Raw genomic sequence first — 24,313 nt, 5'->3', positions numbered from 1 at the left:
AAAAAAAAAAAAAAAAAAAAAAAAAAAAAAAAAAAGGAGGGGGGGACACCTAACATTCTCACAGAACATTTCATACAAACCCAAAAAAGAAATTGAACAAGGTATCTAGAAATGGAAAGATTTTCCATGCTCATGGTTTGATGGGATTAATATAGAAAAGATGGCAATCCTGACAAAAGCAATCTAAAAGTTCAGTGCAATTCCCATCACAACTTCAACAGGATTCTTCACAGATCCTGGAAGGCCAATTTTCAGCTTCATGATAAGACTCTATTCTTCAACACGTTTTGGTTGTAGAATATATATCAAGTTGGAACTGACTGGAAGATTTCTGGCTAGCTTTCATAGTGATGGAAAGTATTGTGTAGGCTGCTGGGGAAGAAAAGGCATTGGTGATGTTACCTAGTGCTGGACCCTGCATGCTACAATACCATCCTACTATGCAAGATGTGCTTACAGGTGCAATGGTGACATGAAGGATATTGGGATAATCAACTACTTTCTAATGGGATCTAAGGCATGATTCACAGAAGGAAACCAATGCCTGGTACTGTAACTATAGTGACAAACCCAAGGCTCAGGAGGTCATAGGCTCTAGAGGGGAACACGCTACTGCTGCTCCATTAAATATACAGATCAAACTGCCTTCTAAATAGCTATGTATAGACTTATAGATTAGTACTGCTCTCATCTAGGCAAAGAAGCTTCTATCTTTGGTGGGCAGCAGTTAATGCAGAGACTGCCAGAGGGCTAAGAAAAAGTCCCTATTGAGTGCTTAGAGCTAAATGGGACCTCTATATCACATACCTGCCTTGGACTCAGGGAACATCATAGAAAGACAAGTGTTAAGAATATAAGAGCCAGAGGATGGAAAGAAGCCTATGAAATGCTGTCTTCGAGATATGACATAATTGTCATGAATTATGTAGCTACATGTTACCTGTTCGAGGCCTGCTCAATATCAAGTGAACAAGATCAGATAACATTCTGGCAGGCATACTAATTGGATTGGTTTTGTTTTTTTGTTTTTTTTGGTTTTTTGTTTTTGTTTTTGTTTTTAAAGGAGAAGACCTGAAGGGGTGGGAAAAGGAAGAACAATATGGGCCAGGAGCTGGGAGTAGGGGCCTATACCTGTAATTACAGCACTGCCATTTTGAGACCAGTCCGTGCTACACAGTGAACAGGCTTAGCAGGGGGGTATAGAATGAGCTTGTCTCAGTAAAAAGGGTGAAAGTTCTGAAAAGGCATTTCTCCAGGGAAGGCATGAAAATGGCCAATATGCACATGAGAAGATACTCAGCCTTCAGGTAGATGCAAGTCAAAACCATGAGATTCTACTTCATACTCACTAGAGTGGCCAAAGCCACCAAAGATGATCATGGCAAGTGTAAAGTGTGTTAGCCAGCAAGCAGCAAGCTCCTTATTTCCTCTCATGTGACCCATGGGGGTACTATTAAGCTGACTCCCAGAGGGACTGTGGGCACAGGTAAAGCACAGAAAACCCAAAGAAGAAGAAGTAGATGTTATGTAAAAAATAGATGTTATGATCAGTCTTATAGTAATTTTAACAACTTATGATGATATTCAAGGTAAATTAAGCAAAATAAGGGGGTCATAACACATGCTACATGCTACAGAAAGTAAGACAATATATTCACAGTTATATAAGTAATATATGTCTGAAAATACTCGAGAAAATGTTAACCCTGACCATCTGAGCAATAGAGATGAGAGATATTCAAGGAGAGTGCGCAGATATTCAGTTTTAGACCATAAACTGTATCAAACATTGAAAGTAATCCTTAAGTAGTTTACTACTTTTTTAATGAGGCAACTCCTTCAATCATTGGAAGAGTATGATACAGATAGGGCAGAATTCCAGTCACATCACAGACCTGTAGCTTGGGCACACTAGCTACACACTTGGCATCTCCACTAGAACCACCGGTGCATTATTCCCTTTATAAAGGAAGGATGTCACAGCTAGTGTGGTAGTCCATGCCTGCAATTCTAGTGCTGGAAAAGTAAAATAGGAGGATCATGAAGTTGAGGACAGCCTGACCTACATGAGTTCCCAGCCAGGATGGGCTGCACGATAAAATGGATGACATGGGTTCAATTCCAAAACCTACATGGAGGAAAGAGAAAACTCACTCCTGTGTGTTGTTCTCTGGCTTCTACACACATGTAAGGCATGCATGTGCATGCATAGGGAGATGCACCTGAGCAATGACAGCCACAGTTGTCCTCTGGTCTCCACACATGTACGTGGATGGATGCCTGTATATAAACATGCTCCTCCATACATGAACACACAGTAAACACATGTTCATGTACATGTACATACATATTAATATTTTTGCCTAGAATGAAGAAAGTGGGAATCTGATCCAAAGCTGAGGCAAAAATATTTTAAAATTGCACTGATGATGTAGATCTCTATTTCCATCTTTTGTTTGTTTTGGGTTTTTTGAGACAAGATCTTAGTAGGTGGCCCAGACTAGCCTGGAACTTGTAATCCCTCTACCTCAACCTCTAGGTGCTAGGATGAAAGGCACATGTCACCACATCAATCTCCATATTTTCCTTTTTCTTTAAGTATCAATGTCAGTCTCTTGAAACAGCCACCTCAGAGCTACAGGATGTTGTGGATAGCCCTGGTCTTGTATTTTGATGCTAATTCTCCTCTCCTAGAAAGCACTAGAGATGAGGAGCAAATCACTATACAGGTGCCTTGTGAACCTTCTCCCTACCTTAACTTTCCAAACTTTTCAAATAAAGGCTAAAGCTGATGACTGGGCAGCAGGAAGGAAGGTGGAGCTGAAAAGTTTTGGGGAGAAAGGGAGAGAAGAGAAGGGGAAGGAGACTGGAGAGGATGAAGGAGAAGGACGAAGAAGTAGGGAGATGAAGCTGAAGCACATGGCTTGGAGAAATTGCAAGTCATATGGGATCTAATAGATGGGAATAGAGTAGTGTAGTGGTAGATCTGCCCAATCTAGGCGAGTAGCTTGTATACCAATTTATTGAGTTGTGAATTGATTGATTTGGTAAATTGGGTTAAAAATTTACCGCAACAACAGGAAGTTCACAATTTACCCTTAAAAACTTGTAAATATAAGAAGGAACCAAATTGAAGCCAATTTGAGTAAATCTTCCATTTTGAATAGGGGTCAAGAAAAGTTTAAATTCCCAAGACCTCCCTGGATGAGTGACATCCTGGTTAGTAAGTTGAGACATGAATGCTGGGCAAGTCACACTGTCACAGTTAAGCAAACCAACCAATGAGAACAGGATAAGTGTACCACAAAGACATGTTCCTAGGTGGAAAACGTAACTGAAACTTGGCACAGATGTTTGTGGCTTTTGTGATTTGTGTGCTTAAAAGCTCTGTAGCATTCTGGCTTGGGATCACAATGACCCCAAAAACAGTGAGGAGAGAGAGAGATGGGGGAGAGGAAGAGGGAGAGGGAGAGGGAGATTCCTTTCACAGAATCAGTTTAAAAATGCTAAGGAGGAATATGATTAGCTCAGTTTGCTTACCCTTGAGCCAATTACCATAGACACACAAATGATGTATTAGGACTAGCTTACCTTGCATCAGGTACTCAGAGAAGAAGACTGTTAGCTATCGATTAAACCCTATTTTACATGGAGCTGAACTAATGACATACACAAAATCTAAGATCAGAGGATGGATTTTATATTTTATATAATAGACAACTTAATATGCCAAGATATGTATAATATTTAAATGCCATTTGAACACATTTATACCTTAAAAGCCTTTATCTGCTCCATTACTATAGTACACATAGTAATTGTAGGACTCTCTTTTGGTTCTTCTTCGGGTTTCTCTTCCATCAAAGATCGTTTTCTTGCTGCCTTTCTTTTTTCTTGTAATTCTTTCTTTTGTTTAGTGAGGAAGAACTTCAGTGTCTTAAAAACTTCCCTGGAAAAGTCATCTATGTCAGCTTCCATGCTTTCTCCATTAAGGTCCAGAAACCCTCCATCCATCCACCTGAATTTAAAGGAAAAGTCATTTAAAACTCACATTTTTTAACTCTGCAGAAATATTAAGAAACTTTTGAGCTGGGCGGTGGTGGCGCACGCCTTTAATCCTAGCACTTGGGAGGCAGAGGCAGGCGGATTTCTGAGTTTGAGGCCAGCCTGGTCTATAGAGTGAATTCCAGGACAGCCGGGGCTATACAGAGAAACCCTGTCTTGAAAAAACACACACACACAAAAAAAAACTTTTGTGTAGATTCCTCATTTTTTTTTTTTGTAAGAGAGACAACTGAGGCACACAGGTAGAGCTGATGGAAAAAGAATAGATTTAACAGCATCATTTCAACAACAGTGCCTGTGCTAAAACTTGCATCCAATTATAGATAGACAATAACACTATCCAAGTAAATATAAACTTGACCACACATGCCTAATTCTGTGTGTTAGTAAATCAGCTACATAAAATGCAGACTGACTAAAAACACTGTTTATACCATTTGCTTAATTATTTTATTATGTTACCAAAAATTACCGTTTTTCTGTTCGCTGCCACCTCAGAACAAAATTAAAAAATTTCTGGTAGGGTTCAATGGTGACTTTTAATTTTTCTAGTTCAGGATACTTTGTCAATTCCCATTTGAAAAGTTCCTCTTCTTTATTAATAAACTGAACAGCTTCTTCCGACTCCTGAATCCGTTTCTGTAGTTGTCTTACATCTGCCACGTACTAAAAGCAAACATATGTCCATTCTAGAAATATCCAGATGATATTATAACAAGATTGCATAATCCTACATCAGGTATGTCCTTTTATTTATACAGTGACTTTAAGTATTAACTTCACAACATCACTACAATGAGGAGTGAGATACCGTTACACACACTATATGATAATTAACTAAGTGAACAATATCAGGCTTAAGAATCAAGTAAACCTTTGTTTGACATGCTAGACTCGTGCTTGCTTGCTTTGAACCCGGTGTTAATCTGCCCTGTGGTAACTAACCTACAGCTCACCACAGTCCCAGCCCTCCATGCTTCTGACCTGTTGCATGCGGTCCAGTTCTGCAAACTCCGTGAACTCCTCCATGCGACGGGATTCTTTTTCTATTTCCAAAATCAGTTTCTCCCTCTTGGCTATTAGTTCATTTTCTTTCGCATGTTTAGAATTCTCAATGAGCTTTTTAAAAAGATAATTTAATGATGTTAATTAATGCAATAGAAAGAAGAATTTACAAAGAAAAACATGAATGTTTTATAGTAATTTAGAGAAAATGGAAACCATCATTTTCCTTAATGACTGATGTAAAAATGCAAAGAGTAAATCACAGAGACAAATTTTCCAGGAGCTTTCACAACAAAAAATTATTAATTATATAGTTTGACTGTTTAATATATTTGGTATAATATTAAAACCTAACATTTTTGAGTATACACATAGTATATATCAAGAACTGTTAAGTGTCCTTTCTACGTTATTATTTTCTCTTCAAAGAAAAAGAAATATATAGAAGTCGAGAGGGATATCAAAGTTACAAGATCATAAAAGAATAAAAATCTTGTCTATCCCATGCTTTTTGTTATTATTCTATTTTGTCTCCCAGTTCAGGATAAAGCAACTGGTTACTTTTTGGGATTTAAAATTATTTTCAATTTGATATAAAATCCTAAGTCTGCAACTTCCAATCTCTGTGAATTTGAACAAGTGAATCAACTTCTCTCTGAGTTTCATTTTAATCATCTATAAAATGAGGCAAATAGGAGCAGCTGGGATTTTATGAGTAGTTAATAATTTAATAAATAGGAACCACTTAGTTCAGTGCTTACTATTAATTTTTGCAATGGTTTTGACAAATTTGTTTCATCCTATATTTACTAAAGCTGGAGAGTTAAGCCTAGAAGCATGTTCTAAGGGGCAAAACCATAACAGGTAAAAGACAGACACATCAATGCACATAAAGTTCTTAAAGTCAGTGGCAAGTTGGTATGAAAATGAAACACCCACACTGTAATTAAAATGCCAGAATGTGGACAGTGAGATGGCTCAGTCAGTAAAGGTGACAGCTGCTAAGCCTGATAGCCTGACAGGTAGATGTAGAATCAACTCCCCAAAATTGTCCTCTTTTCTCCACATGCATACTATAATACACACACACACAGAGAGGGGGGGGGGAGGGAGAGGGGGAATGGAAGGAGGGAGGAGGGGAAATGATACTAAAATGACAGAACTCAAATTACACACTTCAAAATATACTTACTTCATCATTCTCATCGAAGACAGGGGTAATTTTACTAGGCCACAAGAGGACAGTTGAATTTAAATTTAAGTCTTCTTGAGACATTAGAAAAGCATCTAAAAAGTAACTCATTTGACGTTTAGATTCCTACAAAAGAAACTCTAGATATATATATATATCACATAAAAAAGAATAGAACCAACAATTTCTAATATTCTTTCAAATTTAACATTTTATGCACTGTCTAACTCACATGGATATTTATCTTCTTTATTGTTGTTGTTTTTTGTTCATTTGTTTGTTTGGTTGGTTGGTTTTTTTGTTTTGTTTTGTTTTTTCAAGACAGGGTTCTCTGTATAGCCCCAGCTGCCCTGGAACTCACTGGGTAGACCAGGAGGGCCTCAAACTCAGAAATCTGCCTGCCTCTGCCTCCCAAGTACTGGGATTAAAGGTGTGTGCCACCACTGCCAGGGTTCACATGGATATTTCAACAGCTTATTTCCTATGTTTATTTGGCTTCAAGCCATATACTTATACCTTAATGTAAGTTTTAAAGGACTTTAAATGTGCTGGTGGCACAGGCTGATAGGATTTGCTGAAGGAGGCAGAGGCAGGAGGACCAGGAGGTTGAGGCCAGCCTGGGCTAGACATTCTTATCAGGGTGTGGTAGAGCATGAGTTTAATTCCAGCACTCAGGAAGTAGAGGCGGAGGCAGGTAGATCTCAGTAAGTTCAAAGACAGTCTAGTCTACAAGTGACTTCCAGGACATCCAGGGATACACAGAAAAACCCTGTCTCAAAACAAAACACAAACAACAAACCCCAAAACAAACAAAGATGGCTTAGTGTGCAGTACACTTGCTGCACAAGACCTGAGTTTCATCCCCAACACTAAACAGTAAACAGGTGTAGTGGTGTGTGCCTGTGATGCCAGCATGTTGAGGGTGGAGACAGGATGATCTGAAAGACTAGCTGAGGAAATGAGCCCCAGATTCCGTGATAGAAACCCTCACCAAACAAACAAACAAACAAGTAGGAGAGGGAGAGAGGAAGACACCTGATGTTGACTTCTGGCCTCCACACACAAAGTCCATGTGCACCTCTCACCCACAAACACACGTCCATTTACTAAGTTATTTCTCATTTATTGTTGACTGAATATAAAAGGTAACTCTTGACTCTTCGTATACGATTTTAAAGGGTAATCAAATGTTTGGCAACCTTTGAAACTTTTTATTTTAAAATATCTTAAATTATCCTTGTTCTTATGATTTGCTTTTTAATCTTTGATAAATACTTTTACCACAGTTTTTCTTACCCTATGTCTCTAGTAATATTATCATCTTTTTGTCTACTTAGCCTAACAACAGTAGCCCAGAAAACGCTGTGGTGTGAAGGGCAAGGGAAAAACCCTTCATACTGTAGATGTATCTAATGGAGAGGGAGAATATTTTACTCCCTATGGATCTCATTGATTATATGTTACACTGCAGTGCTGTTAACACTTAAAAAAAAAAAGTTGGGGATGGCAAGATGATCTAGTAGGAAAAGCACACCAACCTAGATTAGAACCCTGGGAACCACACAAAGGGTGAGAACTGACCCACTCCCTCAGGCTGTTCTCTGACCTCCACACACAGGTCCTATCATGCACACACTCCCACAGATGCATTAACTCGTTCATCTAAATGTAATTTTTAAAAAGTTGGGTCTGGTGGTACCCTAAGATGTGCAGAAAGGAAGATGGTAAGTTCAAGGCATGCCTAGGCTACACTGTGCAATTAGCAAGACTCTCAGTCTCCTCCTCCTCCATCTCCCTCTGCCCTCTCCTCCACACACACCTGAAAGAAATGCATTAATGTAGTCTCCAGGATCAATGCACAGAAATGTTTTCTGCTGTATACTCATTAATAACAACAAATAATAATCAAACATCCAGAACATTAAAATTTAAAAATGCTTTTATGTGTGCAGATATAGGTACATGAATGTGTTCAGGGTTGTGGAGGCCAGAGGTGAATCTCTGGTATCACTCCTTTTGTGAGAAAGAGACAAAGCTCTCTCTGTAGCTCTGAAGGGACTGAGGTAGCAGAATAAACTTCATTTTGCTTTTAAGACTCCATTCTAAGTTACCTTACCTTTAGAGAGCCATGGCCCCCACCCTTGAGGTCTGAGGAAAAAAACAAGAAATGTCCCAGTTGCAAAAAAAAAGACACAGCAGCTGCAGCTGGCTGATAACAACAGAGTGGGCTAAGAAAACAGAAGTTTTTCCCAGGTCAAGGGGCTCCCTTTTGGTGTACACTCCCTCCCTGTGGTTTAACCAGGTGCTGTAAACCAGTTAGCTACAAGGCCAACATTCCTTCACCCTCTCCTATAACTCCAAGTCTTGGAAACCCACACTTGCAGCTTTCTTCCTTTATAAACCCATTTCCCCTAGACCTGGGGGCTGCTCTCCTATCCTGTTCCATCACCAGAAAGGTTTGTGGCTCAAGCTCACGAGCTTAAATAAAGACTCCCATGTGCCTGCGTCAGAACTGTGGTTCCTGGTGGTCTCTTTGGGGTCTTTGCAATCTGGACACAATAGCTCTGGATGTCTTGGGAAACCACTGTGTAAACAAGGCTGGCATTGAATTCATATACATGCTACTGCCTCTACCTGTAGAATGTCCAGTTGCCCACCTTATTGTTTTCAGAGAGTGTCTCCCTGGCCTGGGGCTCCGTGATGAAAATAGGTTAGCTTTTCAGCAAGCTCAGGATCCTCCTGTTTCTGCTTCCCCTTCCCTAGCATTATAAGTACGTAAAACCAGGCCCAGCTTTTTATGTGGAAGCTGGGGATCAAGCCCGGGTCCTTGTGCTTGTGCAGCAAATTTAGAAGCTAAATTACTGAACACATATAATACCAGAAAAGGGCTATGTTGCAAGGAAAGTAAGATGAAAAAGGCGACTAACTGATATTAACACTGGTAATGGCTAGCAGTGGTTGCACATGCCTTTAATTCCAGCACTTAGGAGGCAGAGACAGGTGGATTTCTGAGTTCGAGGCCAGCCTGGTCTACAGAGTGAGTTCCAGGACAACCAAGACTATACAGAGAAACCCTGTCTTGAAAACAAAAAACAAAAAAACAAAAAAAAAAAAAAAAAAAAAAAAAAAAAAAAAAAAAAAAAAAAAACCAAAAACCAAAAAACAAACAAACAAAAAAAAAAACAAAGAAAGAAAGAAAGAAAGAAAACTGGTAATGTGCAAAAGCATACAAACAAGGCGACTCCTCTTCAAAAACTATCAAAAGCCAGGGAAACTATATGTATTAGGAACACGTACTAGTTGGCAAAGCTATAAAGGAGAGTAAGAAAGTGGTCATCCAAACGAAGACAGGACCGGCAGTGATGATGGCATCTGTGGTGCTGCTTCTATTCTTTCCCTGGGTAGGAATTACAATACCCAGGGGGTTCCCACCCTCTCAGAAGAGAAGGGGGCAGGGGAAGGACTGTGGGAGGGAGTGACCAGGAGGGGGCAGTGAGCAGGATGTAAAGTGAATAACTAAAAATAAATACAAACAGGATGAACATTAAATATATTTACATGGGTATAGAATCTTGTTCAGGTTTTAAGACTACTATTAGATGTCAAGAGTCAAAAACGTTTTCTTAACTTTGTTTAAGAATATGCACATAGGGGCTGGCAAGATAGCTCAGCGGGTAAGAGCACTTCCTCTTCAAACTTCAGGATTTCCAAAGGTCCTGAGTTCGGATCCCAGCAACCACATGGTGGCTCACAACCACCTGTAATGAGATCGGACGCCCTTTTCTGGTGCATCTGAAGACAGCTACAGTGAATTATGCCGGAGCGAGAGGGGGCCGAAGCCATCTGTATAGCTATAGTGTACTCATATACATAAAATAAATAAAGTAAATCTTTAAGAATATGAACATAATTGGTGAAAATAAAGAACATCAAACACACCATTTCAGAGAAAATCACATGGAAGCCTACAGGGGAGGAGAAGAAAGGGAGATGTGACCAGAAGAACACACAGAAGGCTTCTGGGTTGTTCTGCTTTTTTGACCTGGGCATGTCAATACTCATAACTCACCTCATGATAGTTTCTAAGTTTTTGTGTTTTGGTTTTTGTTTGTTTTACCTGGATCCTTAGTGCCAAGTCTTGAATTCCTATGGTTCGAGCTCTTTCTACGAAAGCGATTAGCTCCATCATTTCTTCTGTTGTCTCGGGAACTCGTAGAGCATGCTCTTTAATTACTTCAAATTCACTGCAAATACTAACAGAACATTCTGACTTACTTTATTTATTGTAATGAATTTTTTAACATATTTAATAAATATATGCTATTGTTATAAAATAAGAAATTTCTATGCTAAAAACAACTGGCTGGTTCATTAGGGGATAATATATTTAAGCCTAGCTTGTCACCATAGATTATATCAATAGAAATCAAACTAATATTTTCAAATAAAAATCTAGCATAATTTTTTTCTGGTGATCTCTTAAACTCTCTTCAAAATTGAGATAAGTAATGTGGCAGGCCTTAAGTGTAACAGCCTCAGCTGCCACAAGAACGCTGTTTGGTTTTCTCAGTCTGACACAAACTAAGGTCTAATGAGAGGAGGAGACCTCAACAAAGGATTTGCTTTCATCAGACTGGCCTGGGGCATGCTGATTGACTGGGAGAGTCCTGCCCACTCTGGGTGGTGCCACCCCTGGGCCAATAGTCCTGAGCAAGGGAAGAGGAACAAGCAACCACACAGGCAGTCTTTTTCTGTGTTGCTTCTTTACTTTCTGGCTTAAGGTTCCTGCCTTGAGTTCGTGTCCTGACCTCCCTCAATGATGGAATATGATCTGGTTGCGTAAGTCAAATAAACCTTTTTCTCCCCAAAGTTGTTCTTGGCCATGGTGTTTATCACAGCAATGGAAGCTTACTAGTTTTGTGAATTTAGGCCAACCTTCAAGTTCCAGTTTCTATATTTATAAAACAAAACTATTAATTCATCCTGCTGGAATATGTGATACAAGAGTAAATGTATGTATGTATGTATGAATGAATGAATGAATGTAGCATAGTTCATGGCTCCATGAAATCGAACAATGTAGCAAATAAAAAGATCAAATCCTTGTTTAACTATTCTAAACTCTATGATACCTTAGAATATCCTATGTAGAGAAGTATGAATCTAGGTACCCTTTGTCATTATTTAACAAAAGCTGTATTTTTCAGATTTGCCTTCCTATGCCTTAAAATGTTTGCATTGATATGCCACCACTAGAAATATCAGAAAAAAAAAATCCACCTAGTCTAGAAAACATACATGTATATTTTTAATCTTTTGTTTTTAAACAAGAGTAATGTTGATGAAATGTTTCTTTGGCTCTGTTATTCTGAATACAGTAACTAATTTTACTTACGATTCATTTTCTTTTCTATGTTTTGAAGCTATGTCATTTAATAAAATGTTTGCAAAGGCTCTTGCTTTATTTGTCAAGCCTATCTTCAAGTCTTCGCAGTCCAAACGAACCATAGGATAATGAGCCCACTGAGGCAAAAGCATTATTTCTGAAGCAAGATTGAAAAATTTTTCTATAAACTTTAAAGAAGAGTGTTTAAAAAAAAAAGTTAGAATTTTATAGTTAGTGATTTTTATAGAACTATATTATAATGAAATTCTTAATCATGTAACATATTATCCTTGCTAAATAACTCCTATTCCTTTTGATACACAAACCTTTTTCTCTTGGTGCTAAGACTAAAGCCAGGGCCTGAAGATTCTGGGCATGTGAACTTCTCAGCCAGTGCCCAAACATTCTCGTTCTATTTGTGGTGAAATTCAATCTACTAGTAAATACCAAGTGTGCTGTAGCCTAAATCTGCATATTTTGCAGTGTTTTCTCAATTAAAAGAATATGTTCGGAGTCGCCTCATTTCTGTTTGGAAACAAACCTATATCACACAACAATGTTTATAGCTGCATGTATTTGTTTTTGCCATTATTGAATACTTCTCTGAAGGCTCTAATCAATCTTTAGGAAAAGAAATAGAAGAAACCTTTTGTTTTGTGCTAAAGTGGGACAGAGGGACAAATATATTATGTTCTACAGTTACCAAAGATCCAAGATCTTGGAATTTATATCAACTTCTTAATGTTTAAACACTGGGATGATTTCCAAAAGTGAAACAAAGTAGTATAAAACATTGACAACACATGGTACTTTTTGTGCAAGTGAACCAGGCTTGCAAACTCTGAGCAATCTTTGACTTAAAGTCACAGCCCACACCAATGCTCCCCTTGCCTTCCCCCTTGCTATCCCTACTCCTCCCACAGCCAGACAGCAGCTCCTTTCATTCATTTGTGAAAGATTTTCCTTCCTTTTTAATCTCAAAGTTATCTATTCTGCTGCAGCTTATAGTATTGTGTGAATCGAGCTTAACCTTTTCATTGTCCAATGGATCAAAGGGCATTAACTAATTTAATGGTTATCTTGAACACCTGCTTTGTTGTTAGCTTGAAAAATAATAGCCAATAAGTAAAGTGCTGCTGTCAACAGACAACAGTGAGCACTGACGTATTTAACAAGGAAAGAGGAAACCACAAAATAAGCCATCATTTTAGTGTGTTCCATGTACAGTTGTCATGAGAAAAGATTACACAATGCTAGGTTTATGTAATACAAAGGTGCTGGTGAGTGGGGATGAAAAGCCCTATATGATAACAGACAATCTCACTGTACTCTACTATAAATATTCCCATAAACATATTCAAGAAAACAGAGGAAATAGAAGGAAAAATGAAGCTCATCAAAAAACCATGCAGAACTCAGAATCTGAAATGAGAATATCACTTTACTGTCAGAGAGGGGCACAGAGAGGCCAACAAAACCAGAAAACCAGTTAACATACAGCTATCATAAGTAATCATAGATAATTCCTATCCATCAGTAATTAATCAATGTGTTAGATTCTGCAACCTAAAGACAGAGTGACTGATAGGCTGGAGAGATGACTCAACGGTTAAACTGCTTGTTATCTACATGAGGACCTGAGTGTGATCGCTAGCATTCATGTAAGGCTGGGTATAGTGGTGTGCCCATAGTCTCTCCCTTTCTTCTCATAGTGATATCATATGAACAGACCACACAGCAAAGCCTAACCAATGTTGAAAACTTGGAATCATATAGAATATGCAATGAAACTAGAAATCCATAAAGAATACTATGGAAACTATATAACTACATGGAAATTAAACAACTTACTTTTAAATAACAAGTGGATCAATAAATAATTAAAGGAGCTCAAAATTTTTTTTCTTCATGTCAGTGAGATTTCTCAGTGGGTAAAGGCACTTGCCACCAAACCTGAGTTTGATCCCTAGAAACCACATGGTAGAGATAGAACTGACTTCCACAGAAATGCTTCAGTAACATGTACGCACATACACAAACACACAGTGTAAAAAGAATATTCCTTCCATTTTCCTTCCCTCTTTCTTTTTTGTTTTTTGTTTGTTGTTGTTGTTTAATACTGGGCTTGTTGCACAGCAGTATACCATCAAGTCACATTTTTACTGTCTATTCTGAGGTAGGGTCTCTCTTAGTTGCCCTGGTTGAGTTTGAACCCAATCTGTAGCCCAGGCAATTCTTGAACTTATTACCTATCTGCCATCATCTTACTATTCTCCAGGTATGGAGAAGTAGCTCGGTAGATGCTCACTAGCAAGCATGACACAGAACATTAGAACGAAGAGCAAAGTCCTGTGGTCATCTCCATCTGCATGAGCAGACTTGACAAGGCTGGGCAAAGTGTGGCATGCCTCTCCTCTGCTGTCAGCAAGAAAGAAATACTAGGTGGGCTTTTAAAGTCGTTTTCTCCTCTATTTTCATTATTGTGCTTCCCTAAATGACTTTCTCATACCTTCCCCATGTTACTTCCCTGCCCCCTTTCCCATTGATTACTTTTGTTTGGGATGAGAAGGAGAAAAAGAAAAACACAGGCAAGAGAAAGACCTAAGAACAGGGAACTTCCTTTAAGATTCCCAAATAAAAATAAACAGTTGAATGACTAAAGAACTCAATTCAAATGATGAGAAAATTGTCAGTGTGGATTAGAAATTCAGGTAAGAGATAAATATTAAAAAAAAAATGGAAATCTTGGAAATTAAGAACTCACCAAAATAATTTGGTGGAAAGAATGACCCCATGCCATGGACTATATGAAATAGACATAATGGTTTCTTTAGCTTCTCTTGCTTTTATTCCTAATTATATTATATTTTGATTTGTTAGCATATAAGAAACTATTTCAGTCTTTTAAAAAATTCCTTTAGTTTTTGAGATTATAATTATATCATTTCTCCTTTTCTTTCATCCCTCCAAGTCCTCCCACAAACCCTTCCTTGTTCTATTTCAAATTGGTAGCCTCTTTTTTTTTTTATTAATTGTTGTTTTTTCTTCTCTATTCCCTTCTATCTCCTACAAATATCTGTTTGAGATCAGAGCTCAGCTGGGCATGGTACTGTGTTCCTGTGTTTCTTGCATTTAAGAGGTAGGGAAAAGAGGATCAGGCATATAATACAGGTCAACCTGGACTACGTGCTTAGTTTCAGATTAGCCTGAAGTTTAATTTTACTGACTATTCTGACCTCTACATGTTATGGTACATGCGTACATACTCTCTCTATAAACAAACAAACAAACAAACAAACAAACAAATAAATTCTCTCTTAAAATATTTAAATAAAAATTTTAACTCAATATATGATTGAATTAATAATTAAAATAGTTATGAGCTTAATCAACTTAACTAAAATGATACTTTGGATAAGAAATTCTATTTACATTATTTGAAGTATTTATACCTAGAGCAGGAATATCCTAATTAAATAAGTTTCCAAAAATATTCATTAAAAATAAACAGAATTATCCTGCTGAGAGCTATCCTATCCAGATTAGCATGCCTATTCACATTGTGATTGTTCAAGTCTTGTTTCTGCAGTTATTTCTAGGACAGGACAGTCTCACAGCATGGTGTATGGCGTTGTGGCTCTTCATGCTAATAACTGAGAGAGGGAGAACTAGAACTGTGACCCCCAATTGGCTATCCAAGATAAAGTGCTCAGTCCTGGAACTATATACATACAAACAACAACAAAAAAAAAGTACAGAGAACAATCATGAGATGGCCAGCCTCAATGGATACATTTATAATACAATCCCTGCATTTGAGGCTCAGGGAATATTGTGAAAGAGAAGTAGGAAAGATTGTAGAGCCAGAGGACCAGGAAATCTGCTGTGAGATTGCATCTCCTAAAAGTGACAGGAAGCTATACCCAGTATATTGCAACAACAAGGCTTACAAAAGACCACCACCAACAGACATGCTTATGTGGAAAGGGAAAATCTCAAGGCATGGTTGGGGCACCACAGACATGTTACAGGTGCCTGAGGACGGCTGAGAGAGGGTCATTAGTTTTCTGGGAGGATAAACCCCCTAATTGATTATCTAATACAAAGTGGTCAGCCCTAAAATTATATAAAGCAAACAACATTAAATGGAGTCAGCATATTATATTTATTTATATTTAAGGATATATATTACATATAATATGTATTATATACACATATATGCTTGTATATTACATATATGCCTAAATATATAAATATACATACATATATAACAACAGGGGCTGGAGAGATGGCTCAGCGGTTAAGAGCACTGACTGCTCTTCTGAAGGTCCTGTGTTCAAATCCCAGCAACCACATGGTGGCTCACAACCATCCCTAATGAGATCTGTCACCCTCTTCTGGTGTCTAAAGACAGCTACAGTATACTCACATATAATAATAAATAATTTTTTTAAAAAAAATAATAACAAAGAAAAAGCAGCATGAATTTGAGAGGGAATGGGGGGTATGTGGTGGGGGGCTGGAGAAAGGAAAGGGAAGGGGGAGAATGATGCAAGTCTAGTTAAAAATATGAGCAAATATGAGAAAGTAGAATCACCACTTACCTCTGTGTACTCATCAAAAGTATGGTTTTCTGCTTGGAACCTCTTTATCATCTTTGTTGCAGTCCCATCAAGGAGCCAGTTGTAATTTGTAACTGAAAATTAATATTTCAAATAAAATCTGAATAACATTTTAATATGGTAAAATGTGTTTTATATTATCATAAGAGTGGCCTACTCAAGTATGAACATATGTAGATTACTACATTTAAAGAAATAAGAGTAGTAAGATTTAATAGCCATTGCTTTGTACACCAACCTAAGAAACGTTAATAAAAAATTTCAAAGTAAAGATTAAAGAGGCAAACCAAATTAAATACATTTTGAAGCTAAGAAGACAAGTTTTTCAGTACATTGAAAAGAGAGAATAGAACTGTCTGCCTAGACACATCTTAAATGTTAATTGCAGTATGATACTTGAAGCTTTGAAAATAATTTGGAGGAATAGATTATGTCATATAGCAGACAGCTTTAGTCAAGAGCCTGTCAGAGGACAACTAACTACCCAAGCTGACACCACATACTTATGCAGTAAAATTAAACTTCAGGCTTTTCAAAACTTTTTTCAGAAACAAACTTGAGTCACCTTGCTTTAGCTAATTTATTATTCCAACTGCTCTTCTTTTCCCAACTGCTGACTTTATCACCCTACTCCGTTAATATTCACCCAGCGACCCAGACGACAAAACCCAAGTTTCTCAGGTCTGATCCATGACTATTGAATACATGCTACTGTTTACCTCTGACTCTTTCAAAACAGCAGCAGAAAACCAGATATCTGACCAAATTCTAGCTAAAATGTTGAGTGATAAACATATAGTTCACACATACCGTATGTTTTGTAATGTGCTTTTGCACCTTCTAAGTTATGCTGCACGGCTGTCCTCAGTGTACTGAGAGCCCACTCTACCACATGTTCTGGAAGTTCTGTGTCAAGACTGACAGGTGATGGCGTTCCTGACAGCCAAGAAGGCACTGTTTGGACAGTCTAACAGAAATAAAACCAAGAATGAATGTAATAAATATCTAACTGAACCGATCAATAACATTTTCTTTAAATTTCTGTAGTCCGAGAAAAGGCCACTGAATGAAAAGTAGTAATTTAATAATAAATAATTTTTAATACAATATAAAAATGTAAATTGGGGCTGAGCTTGATACATGTCTGAGCAGATTGTCTATAGAGGCTAAAACATGGGCACACAGAGCTCCAGGCCAGTCTAGGCTGCAAAGTGAAACCATGTTTCAAAATGCAAAAGCTCACAAACAACAACAACAAAAAAAAAATCACAAAAATCACAAAGCACCTTAAGTTTGTTAGTTTTCTATCATTTTACAAGTATTTATTAACTATATCAAGGTGTGACAATACTAAAAAGCATTAGAAAGAAGAAATATGGCTCATATTGCTTTGTTTTTATTTGTTTGTTTTTTGAGACAGTTTTTCTATGTATCCCTGGTTGTCCAACTCTCTTTGTAGACCAGGCTGGCCTCAAACTCACAGATCTGCCTGCCTCTGCATTCTAAGTGCTGAAATTAAAAGTATATGCCATCATGCCTTAAATTTTTTTAAGATGTTCACAACTTAGTACCAAGAAGACAAACACAAAAGCGTTAGTTCAGAACAATAGGAAAAGATCAAAAGAAGATAAACATCTCCAATTAACATGTTTTCAGAGGGGAAAAAACATTTTATAACTTAAAATAACTGGGAGGGGAATAAAAAGCCATAATATTTTATGTTTATAAAGAGTACGGTGACATTCAATTCAAATACCAAAATCCAGCAGTCTAAGGACACAGAGGTTAAGAAAGAAGTAATACCTGCAGAGTTTCAGATATCCGTTCTATCAAACCCAAGACAACATCTTCCAAATCTTGAAAAGTGGGATAAAATTCCATTCTATCATCGTCAAATGTCAATTCCATCTTAAATATTGGAAGCCTATCTAGAAATCTTGAATCAAAGAGTGCTACGAATCCTTCTACAGTTCTCCATAAGAGGTCCTTTAGCTACATGATAACAAAAATTACCATTATTTCAGAAAGTATAAATTTAATCTTTATCTAAAATAAATTATTATGTATAATTACATGAACTCTATAAACTTGGTTACTCCTGGAGTCATACCATTCTTTTTTTTTTTTTTTTTTCAAGACAAGGTTTCCCTGTGTAGCCCTGGCTGTCCTGGAACTCACTCTGTAGACCAGGCTGGCCTCAAACTCAGAGATCCACCTGCCTCTGCCTACCAAGTGCTGGGATTAAAGGCATGTGCCACCACTGCCTGACTTCATGCCATTCTTAATAAAAGTCTAGAAAGCCAGGCAGTGGTGGCACATGCCTTTAATCCTAGCACTCTTGAAGCAGGAGCAGATGGATCTGTGTGTAAACTCACCTGGTCTACAGACTGAGTTTCAGGATAACTAGAGCTATGCAGAGAAACCCTGTCTTAAAAAAAAAAAATCAGAAGAAATAAATCAACCAAAATAAATCAAAATTAATAAACAATAAATATTTGGAAACCAAATTTAGCACTCTAAAAATGGCTGTGCACAATTTTCACATTTATTAGTAAGTTTGTCTCTGGCACATAAAACATTTCGAAAGATTAAACAATATGGAGAAGACTGGGGATTAGAAAGGCTTATATATGGGGGCAAAAGTGGACAATGGCCTCATAGTAAAGAAAACTCCTACAGTCAGGAGGGCCAACTGTCAAATAATCACAACTTTGAGGAGTTGCTAAACTTGGAGAAACTTGAATTCCATATGATGAAAATGTTTAGACTGCAGAAATCAGTAAACAGAAGAACTCAGGATATTTTTCTTTCTGGACAGCCAGCTTTCCAACACACTACCCTTGCACATGCAAGGGCAGAACCATGGTAACTTAGAAATGTGCACAATGTTTCTAAGTATGAAAAGCACATTGTTACTTAGAATCAGCTGTTGGCTAGTTGGCCCAGAGGATGCATGGATGGATCTGAACAACCTCCCAAATGTGCTTCATCCTTTCTTACCAAATGAGCACAGTCCTCAGGAGAGGAGAGGCAGGAGGAAAGGGACCAGGAATACTTGTAACTGTGTTGGCTACAGCTACCAATTACATACTGTGCCCTCCCAAGCAAGGTAGAACACGTGAACTTTTAGAGCTCTTCACTGAAAAGGAATGCTTTCACTCAAAACTAATTTTTTTAGAATTGTATGTCTAAAGTAGTAGATATTTAAGGGGGTCCATAAAACAACTGTACAAGATTAATGTTCTCTTTATGTTTGTCAACTAAAGATGATTAAAAACATTTGAAATAACCCTTTCATGAGAATTCCATATAAAATAACCCTTTCATAATCATAAGATGGTTATTCTTCCCAAAAATATACTTACTAGGCTACTATTTTTGTTAACATACTGCAGTAAAACTAGAGACTGGCTGCTCTTCCAGAGGACACAGGTTCAATTCCCAGCAACCACATGACAGCTCACAGCTGCCTGTAACTCCAGGATCCAACACTTATACACATGCAGGCAAAACACCAATACACATTAAATAAACAAACAAACAATTTGTGTGTGATATGTATATGAACATAGGCATGTTCTTGATGTGGTACATGTATGTGCCATGGTACTCGGGTGAAGGTCAGAGGTCAACTTTTTGGGAGACCGTTCTTGTCCTTCACCTTGCTGAGGCAGGGGCCTCTCTCATTTCTGTTGTGGCACTGACTATGTAGGCTTCTGAGCAGCTCTCTTATCTCCCCTCATCATCTCACTGCAGGATTGCAGATGCATGCTGCTGCATGCGTTCAGCTTTTTACACGCATTCTAGGAACAGACCCTGGGTGGCTATGTGCCCAGCTGTTTGGCCTACTGACTCATTTCCCTGGCCTTCCTTAACTACTTTTTAAAAATTGCTTAGCACTCTGCTTAAATGGATTTTATTTAAAGTATTGACTTTTAAGTATTCAAGATACATATATAGCACATATATACCTGATTTGACATAAGTATGGAAACACAGTTATAAAAGGAATCCAATTTTTCAGGCTTGATGCCTTCCAGTGCCTCTTTCTTAGTAAAGAGATTTATAACCTTTGGATACCATGTGTTCATTATCTTCTCTTCTGATTTTCTAGCTTGAATTGATAGATCATTTCTCAGCGCTTCGCAATCAATTGGGCCTCTAGCTCTATTGATGAACAAAAGGAAATAATTCAGACAAATGACAAATTGGTCTTGATACACAGTTGTTGAATCAGAGGAGATATAATTTTAAAGCTCTAAAATATAACAAAAGGCTTACAGATGTATAAATCAGTTTTAAAATATGCCAAAGAGTCATTCAACTTTTAAGATTTAACCAATATATATAAAATTTTACCTAATTCCTGTTAAGTCCAGCAGAATTATTTTAGCAAATGTTGTATAACCAAGCTCCAGTAATGTTTTCATAGTTGGATGAACAATGTGCAAATTAGCTAATATTTGACTTCTTGCCTGCACAAAGTTAGAATGCCAAGGATTGGAATAATCTAGTCCTCTGAAAAAGCAAAGCACCACATTAAACAGGATTGAAATAACATACCACCATCTGGAGAAATTAATGTTACAGTGAAAAACTGGGGATTTGGGATAAGGAATTATGGTCAGGAATGGAAGTCTTTAGAGTATGAGCACTCAACTTTGAAACTGCACATTATCTTCAGAGAAGAGAGATAATTTGTGGCTGAATCAGACTCGTGACTTGCATATTCTGTTAACTTTTACTTTGCTTTAGATCAGCTACCCAAAATACAGAAGTAAGAACAATTTTATATTTATGGAAAATCTGTTTAGCATATACCAAAGATTACTCAAGGGTAAGTTAGATTTTGCTTCTTGGTTTAATATTATTATTAGATCAAGTTTAATCTAAGTCACTGCATAGCTGAGATTGGCTTTGAACTCCTAATTCTTCCTGCCTCTATATTTTGAGTCCTAGGATTACAGGTGTAAGATACTGTACTGTCTGGTTTTGTGTGTTAACTTGACACAAGCGGGAGTTATCACAGAAGGGAGCTTCAGTTGGGGAAGTGCCTCCATGAGATCCAACTGTAGGGCATTTTCTCAGTTAGTGACCAAGGTGGGAGGGCCCTTGTGGGTGGTACCATCTCTGGGCTGGTAGTCTTGGGTTCTATAAGAGAGCAGGCTGAGCCAGCCAGGGGAAGCAAGCCAGTAAGGAACATCCCTCCATGGCCCCTGCGTCAGCTCCTGCTTCCTGACCTGCTTGAGTTCCAGTCCTGACTTCCTTTAGTGATGAACAGTGGTTTGGAGGTGTAAGCTGAATAAATCCTTTCCTCCTCAACTTGCATCTTGGTCATGATGTTTGTGCAGGAATAGAAACCCTGACTAGGACAGATACCTTATAACATACATTAGATTACATTTAAGTATTTTTCATATAGGTCTTCTCCTAATGTAAGTAGAACTGGATGATTGATGAGGAGAATATCTTTGGAGATTTTTAATTAAAATATCTTTGAGCTTCATGATTGTAGACTTGAATGTAAGATCAGTTCGTTTTTAAATTGTATCCAAAGCTAGATGTTATACTATTTTAAAACATAGTTTACTCACTCAGGAGATTCAGGCAAAGGGCCCCCTTCATCTTCAAGCCATTTAACTGGAGGCTTCACAAGAACACTCTGTACTAAAATATACATATGTGTTAATATTTCCTGAAAATTCTTATAAGATCTATTCTCTAACTTAGTTTTTTTTAATCTAAGTCTCTAACTTGATATTGTAAGGTAGAGTTTACTGTACATTAAAATAAGTACAAGGATAAACTCCCTTTCTTGCACAAAATCAAGCTCTTAGCATTATTTTGGCCTTCCTTTGAAGGTAAATTCTGATACAGGAAGATTCCTTAAGTCTCAATCCATTGCATTTCAAAGATCACTGGCATGAACATTAAGAAATTCATTCTAAGATAGCTACCAGGGATTGGGGAAAATGGGAGTTGGGGAAATGGCAAAAGGTTAGGGAATTTCACTTAGCTAGGAGGAATATATTGAAGAGAACTATTGTACAATATTGTGAAGTTAGTAATAAATAACATTGTTTATAAGTACTTAATAGCACTTGTGAGCATTTTCAGCACATGCACGAAGGAATACATATTAACTGGTTCACCTTAAAATGTTTAATTTAGTTTAATTAATTTAATGCATACATTATTTTGAAGCATATTGTATGGCTGTGAAGTGATACTCTGTCTCACAAGCAATAACAATATTCCAATAAAAATTTCAAAGACTAAAATATATTAATGTTTTCCAACAATTATAAAAATAGGATAGCTAAAGCCATAGAGACAAAATGAGAAATCAAATAACAATAAATATTAGCTGATAAATATAAAAAAATACCCATAAATTACAAAGTCTTTACATTGTAGTATCAAAAATAAAGCTATAGGTAGAAATTATACTGAAGAAACACATGCATTTAAAATATATAATGTCTAATATTCAACTTCTACTATTTTGGCTTATTTTGGTTTCTGTTTGTTTGTTTGCTTTGCTTTTTGTATTCTCTTTCTTTTTTTTTTTTTTTCAAGACAGGGTTTCTCTGTGTAGCCCCGGCTGTCCTGGAACTCACTCTGTAGACCAGGCTGGCCTCAAACTCAGAAATCCGCCTGCCTCTGCCTCCCAAGTGCTGGGATTAAATGTGTTTGCCTCCACTGCCAGGGAAGTTTTTCTTTTCTGAGACAAGATCTCAAACTCACTGTGCAGCTGAGAGTGACCTTGAACTCTTTACCCCCCCACTTCAGCCCTCAAGTGCTGGTATTACAGATGTGTGCATGGGACAGCGGTAGATGAAGCTTGGTGTGCACCAAATGTTACTTACCCAAATACCTCTTCATGCTTTTTTCAAAGTCCATTGATACCTCATCTATGAGACTTTCAAGCAGTTCTTCTCTTTTTTTCCCTTCTTTGAGGTGCTCAGGTATCAGCATTAACATGTGGTCCAGCCATTGTGGCTGGATGGGTACTATAGGACTACTCTCTACACACTGCTTCATGAAAATGTAGTTTAACTTGGGAACATTAAAAGAACAAGCCAAATGGTCAGTATGATTTAGCACTTCAGTCTAGCGCTTAAATTCTGTTTTCTAAAACATTCTTTCAGAATAAAAAATATTCTAAAAATTTCTCTCACACATACATATACACAGTAAATAATAAATGTAATGTTTTTTAATTAGATAAATAAACCAAAAATCTTTACTACTAAAAAGAGGTTCTTCTATAATATTCTCAGTTCATAAGAAGGTTTTGTTTTCAGACGTCTATCCCCTCCAAATCTTAATGGACTTAGACAATTTATAGCCCATCTGCAAACATGCTCCACAATTTCCTCTTATATGTAAGCAGCTCCAAAAGTTTCTGGATCCTTTACTATTAAATAAATCTTACACCTTGCCGCATGTCTACCAGTCATTTCACAGTCTATGCTGTTACTAATGTGGTGTCTCCAAGACAAAGCTGAAACACGTAGCTAGTACACAGTAACTCTCAGTAAGTACTTGTTAAGTGAAAATAAATATTAAATTAATATTAGGATAATTATTACACTAATTCTATGAGACCTGTATTTCTTTTATAACCACTATTTTGAATAGTTTTCAATAGTTTGGTAATAAGAAATAAAAATTTCTTATTAATAAGAAATAAAATATTTATACAGATAATCCTTAAATAAGGGATGGCAACATAAACACAGCTCTTGAAAACCTCATTTGTTGTCCACATCATGCTTGCTTCTTTGGATAGAGAAATATAAATCTGTTTAGACTTCTTCCCTAGGAGGAGACTTGGTAGGTGGTCTTAGAAGAATACTTTGTAGTAATTATTTTGAACATTTTCAAGACAAAAAAATTTCAACTCACTCCTTTTTTCTTAATTTCACTTGTCATCTGTCAAAAAACAAAACAAAAAACCAAACAAACAAGGATGAAGCTTAAAACATTTTAATCAAATAAAATCTTAAATATGCCCATTCTTTTTTTTTTTTTTTTTTT

The 24,313-nt window shown here is 37.2% G+C and overlaps 1 protein-coding gene across 2 annotated transcripts in view; it reads right to left on the bottom strand.

Annotated features, from left to right (window-relative positions):
* Dnah12 (dynein axonemal heavy chain 12) overlaps positions 1-24,313 on the bottom strand; it is a 154,161-nt gene that overhangs the window by 124,756 nt on the left and 5,092 nt on the right. For both annotated transcript variants that reach the window (XM_031361735.1, XM_031361736.1), the window contains exons 5-18: positions 24,182-24,208; positions 23,140-23,329; positions 21,865-21,937; positions 20,630-20,788; positions 20,242-20,437; positions 18,074-18,262; positions 17,081-17,237; positions 16,253-16,344; positions 11,658-11,836; positions 10,380-10,515; positions 6,263-6,388; positions 5,050-5,184; positions 4,538-4,731; positions 3,775-4,018 (exon numbers count right to left, since the gene is read on the bottom strand). In XM_031361735.1, the coding sequence (XP_031217595.1) occupies positions 3,775-4,018; positions 4,538-4,731; positions 5,050-5,184; positions 6,263-6,388; positions 10,380-10,515; positions 11,658-11,836; positions 16,253-16,344; positions 17,081-17,237; positions 18,074-18,262; positions 20,242-20,437; positions 20,630-20,788; positions 21,865-21,937; positions 23,140-23,329; positions 24,182-24,208 (2,097 nt within the window). The remainder of the gene's footprint in view (positions 1-3,774; positions 4,019-4,537; positions 4,732-5,049; positions 5,185-6,262; positions 6,389-10,379; positions 10,516-11,657; positions 11,837-16,252; positions 16,345-17,080; positions 17,238-18,073; positions 18,263-20,241; positions 20,438-20,629; positions 20,789-21,864; positions 21,938-23,139; positions 23,330-24,181; positions 24,209-24,313) is intronic.

The sequence above is a fragment of the Mastomys coucha genome, unplaced genomic scaffold (genome assembly GCF_008632895.1).
Source record: "Mastomys coucha isolate ucsf_1 unplaced genomic scaffold, UCSF_Mcou_1 pScaffold9, whole genome shotgun sequence".
NCBI classification, from domain to species: domain Eukaryota; kingdom Metazoa; phylum Chordata; class Mammalia; order Rodentia; family Muridae; genus Mastomys; species Mastomys coucha.
Note: the sequence above shows the minus strand (reverse complement) of the source record. Positions and strands in the feature narration are given on the sequence as shown.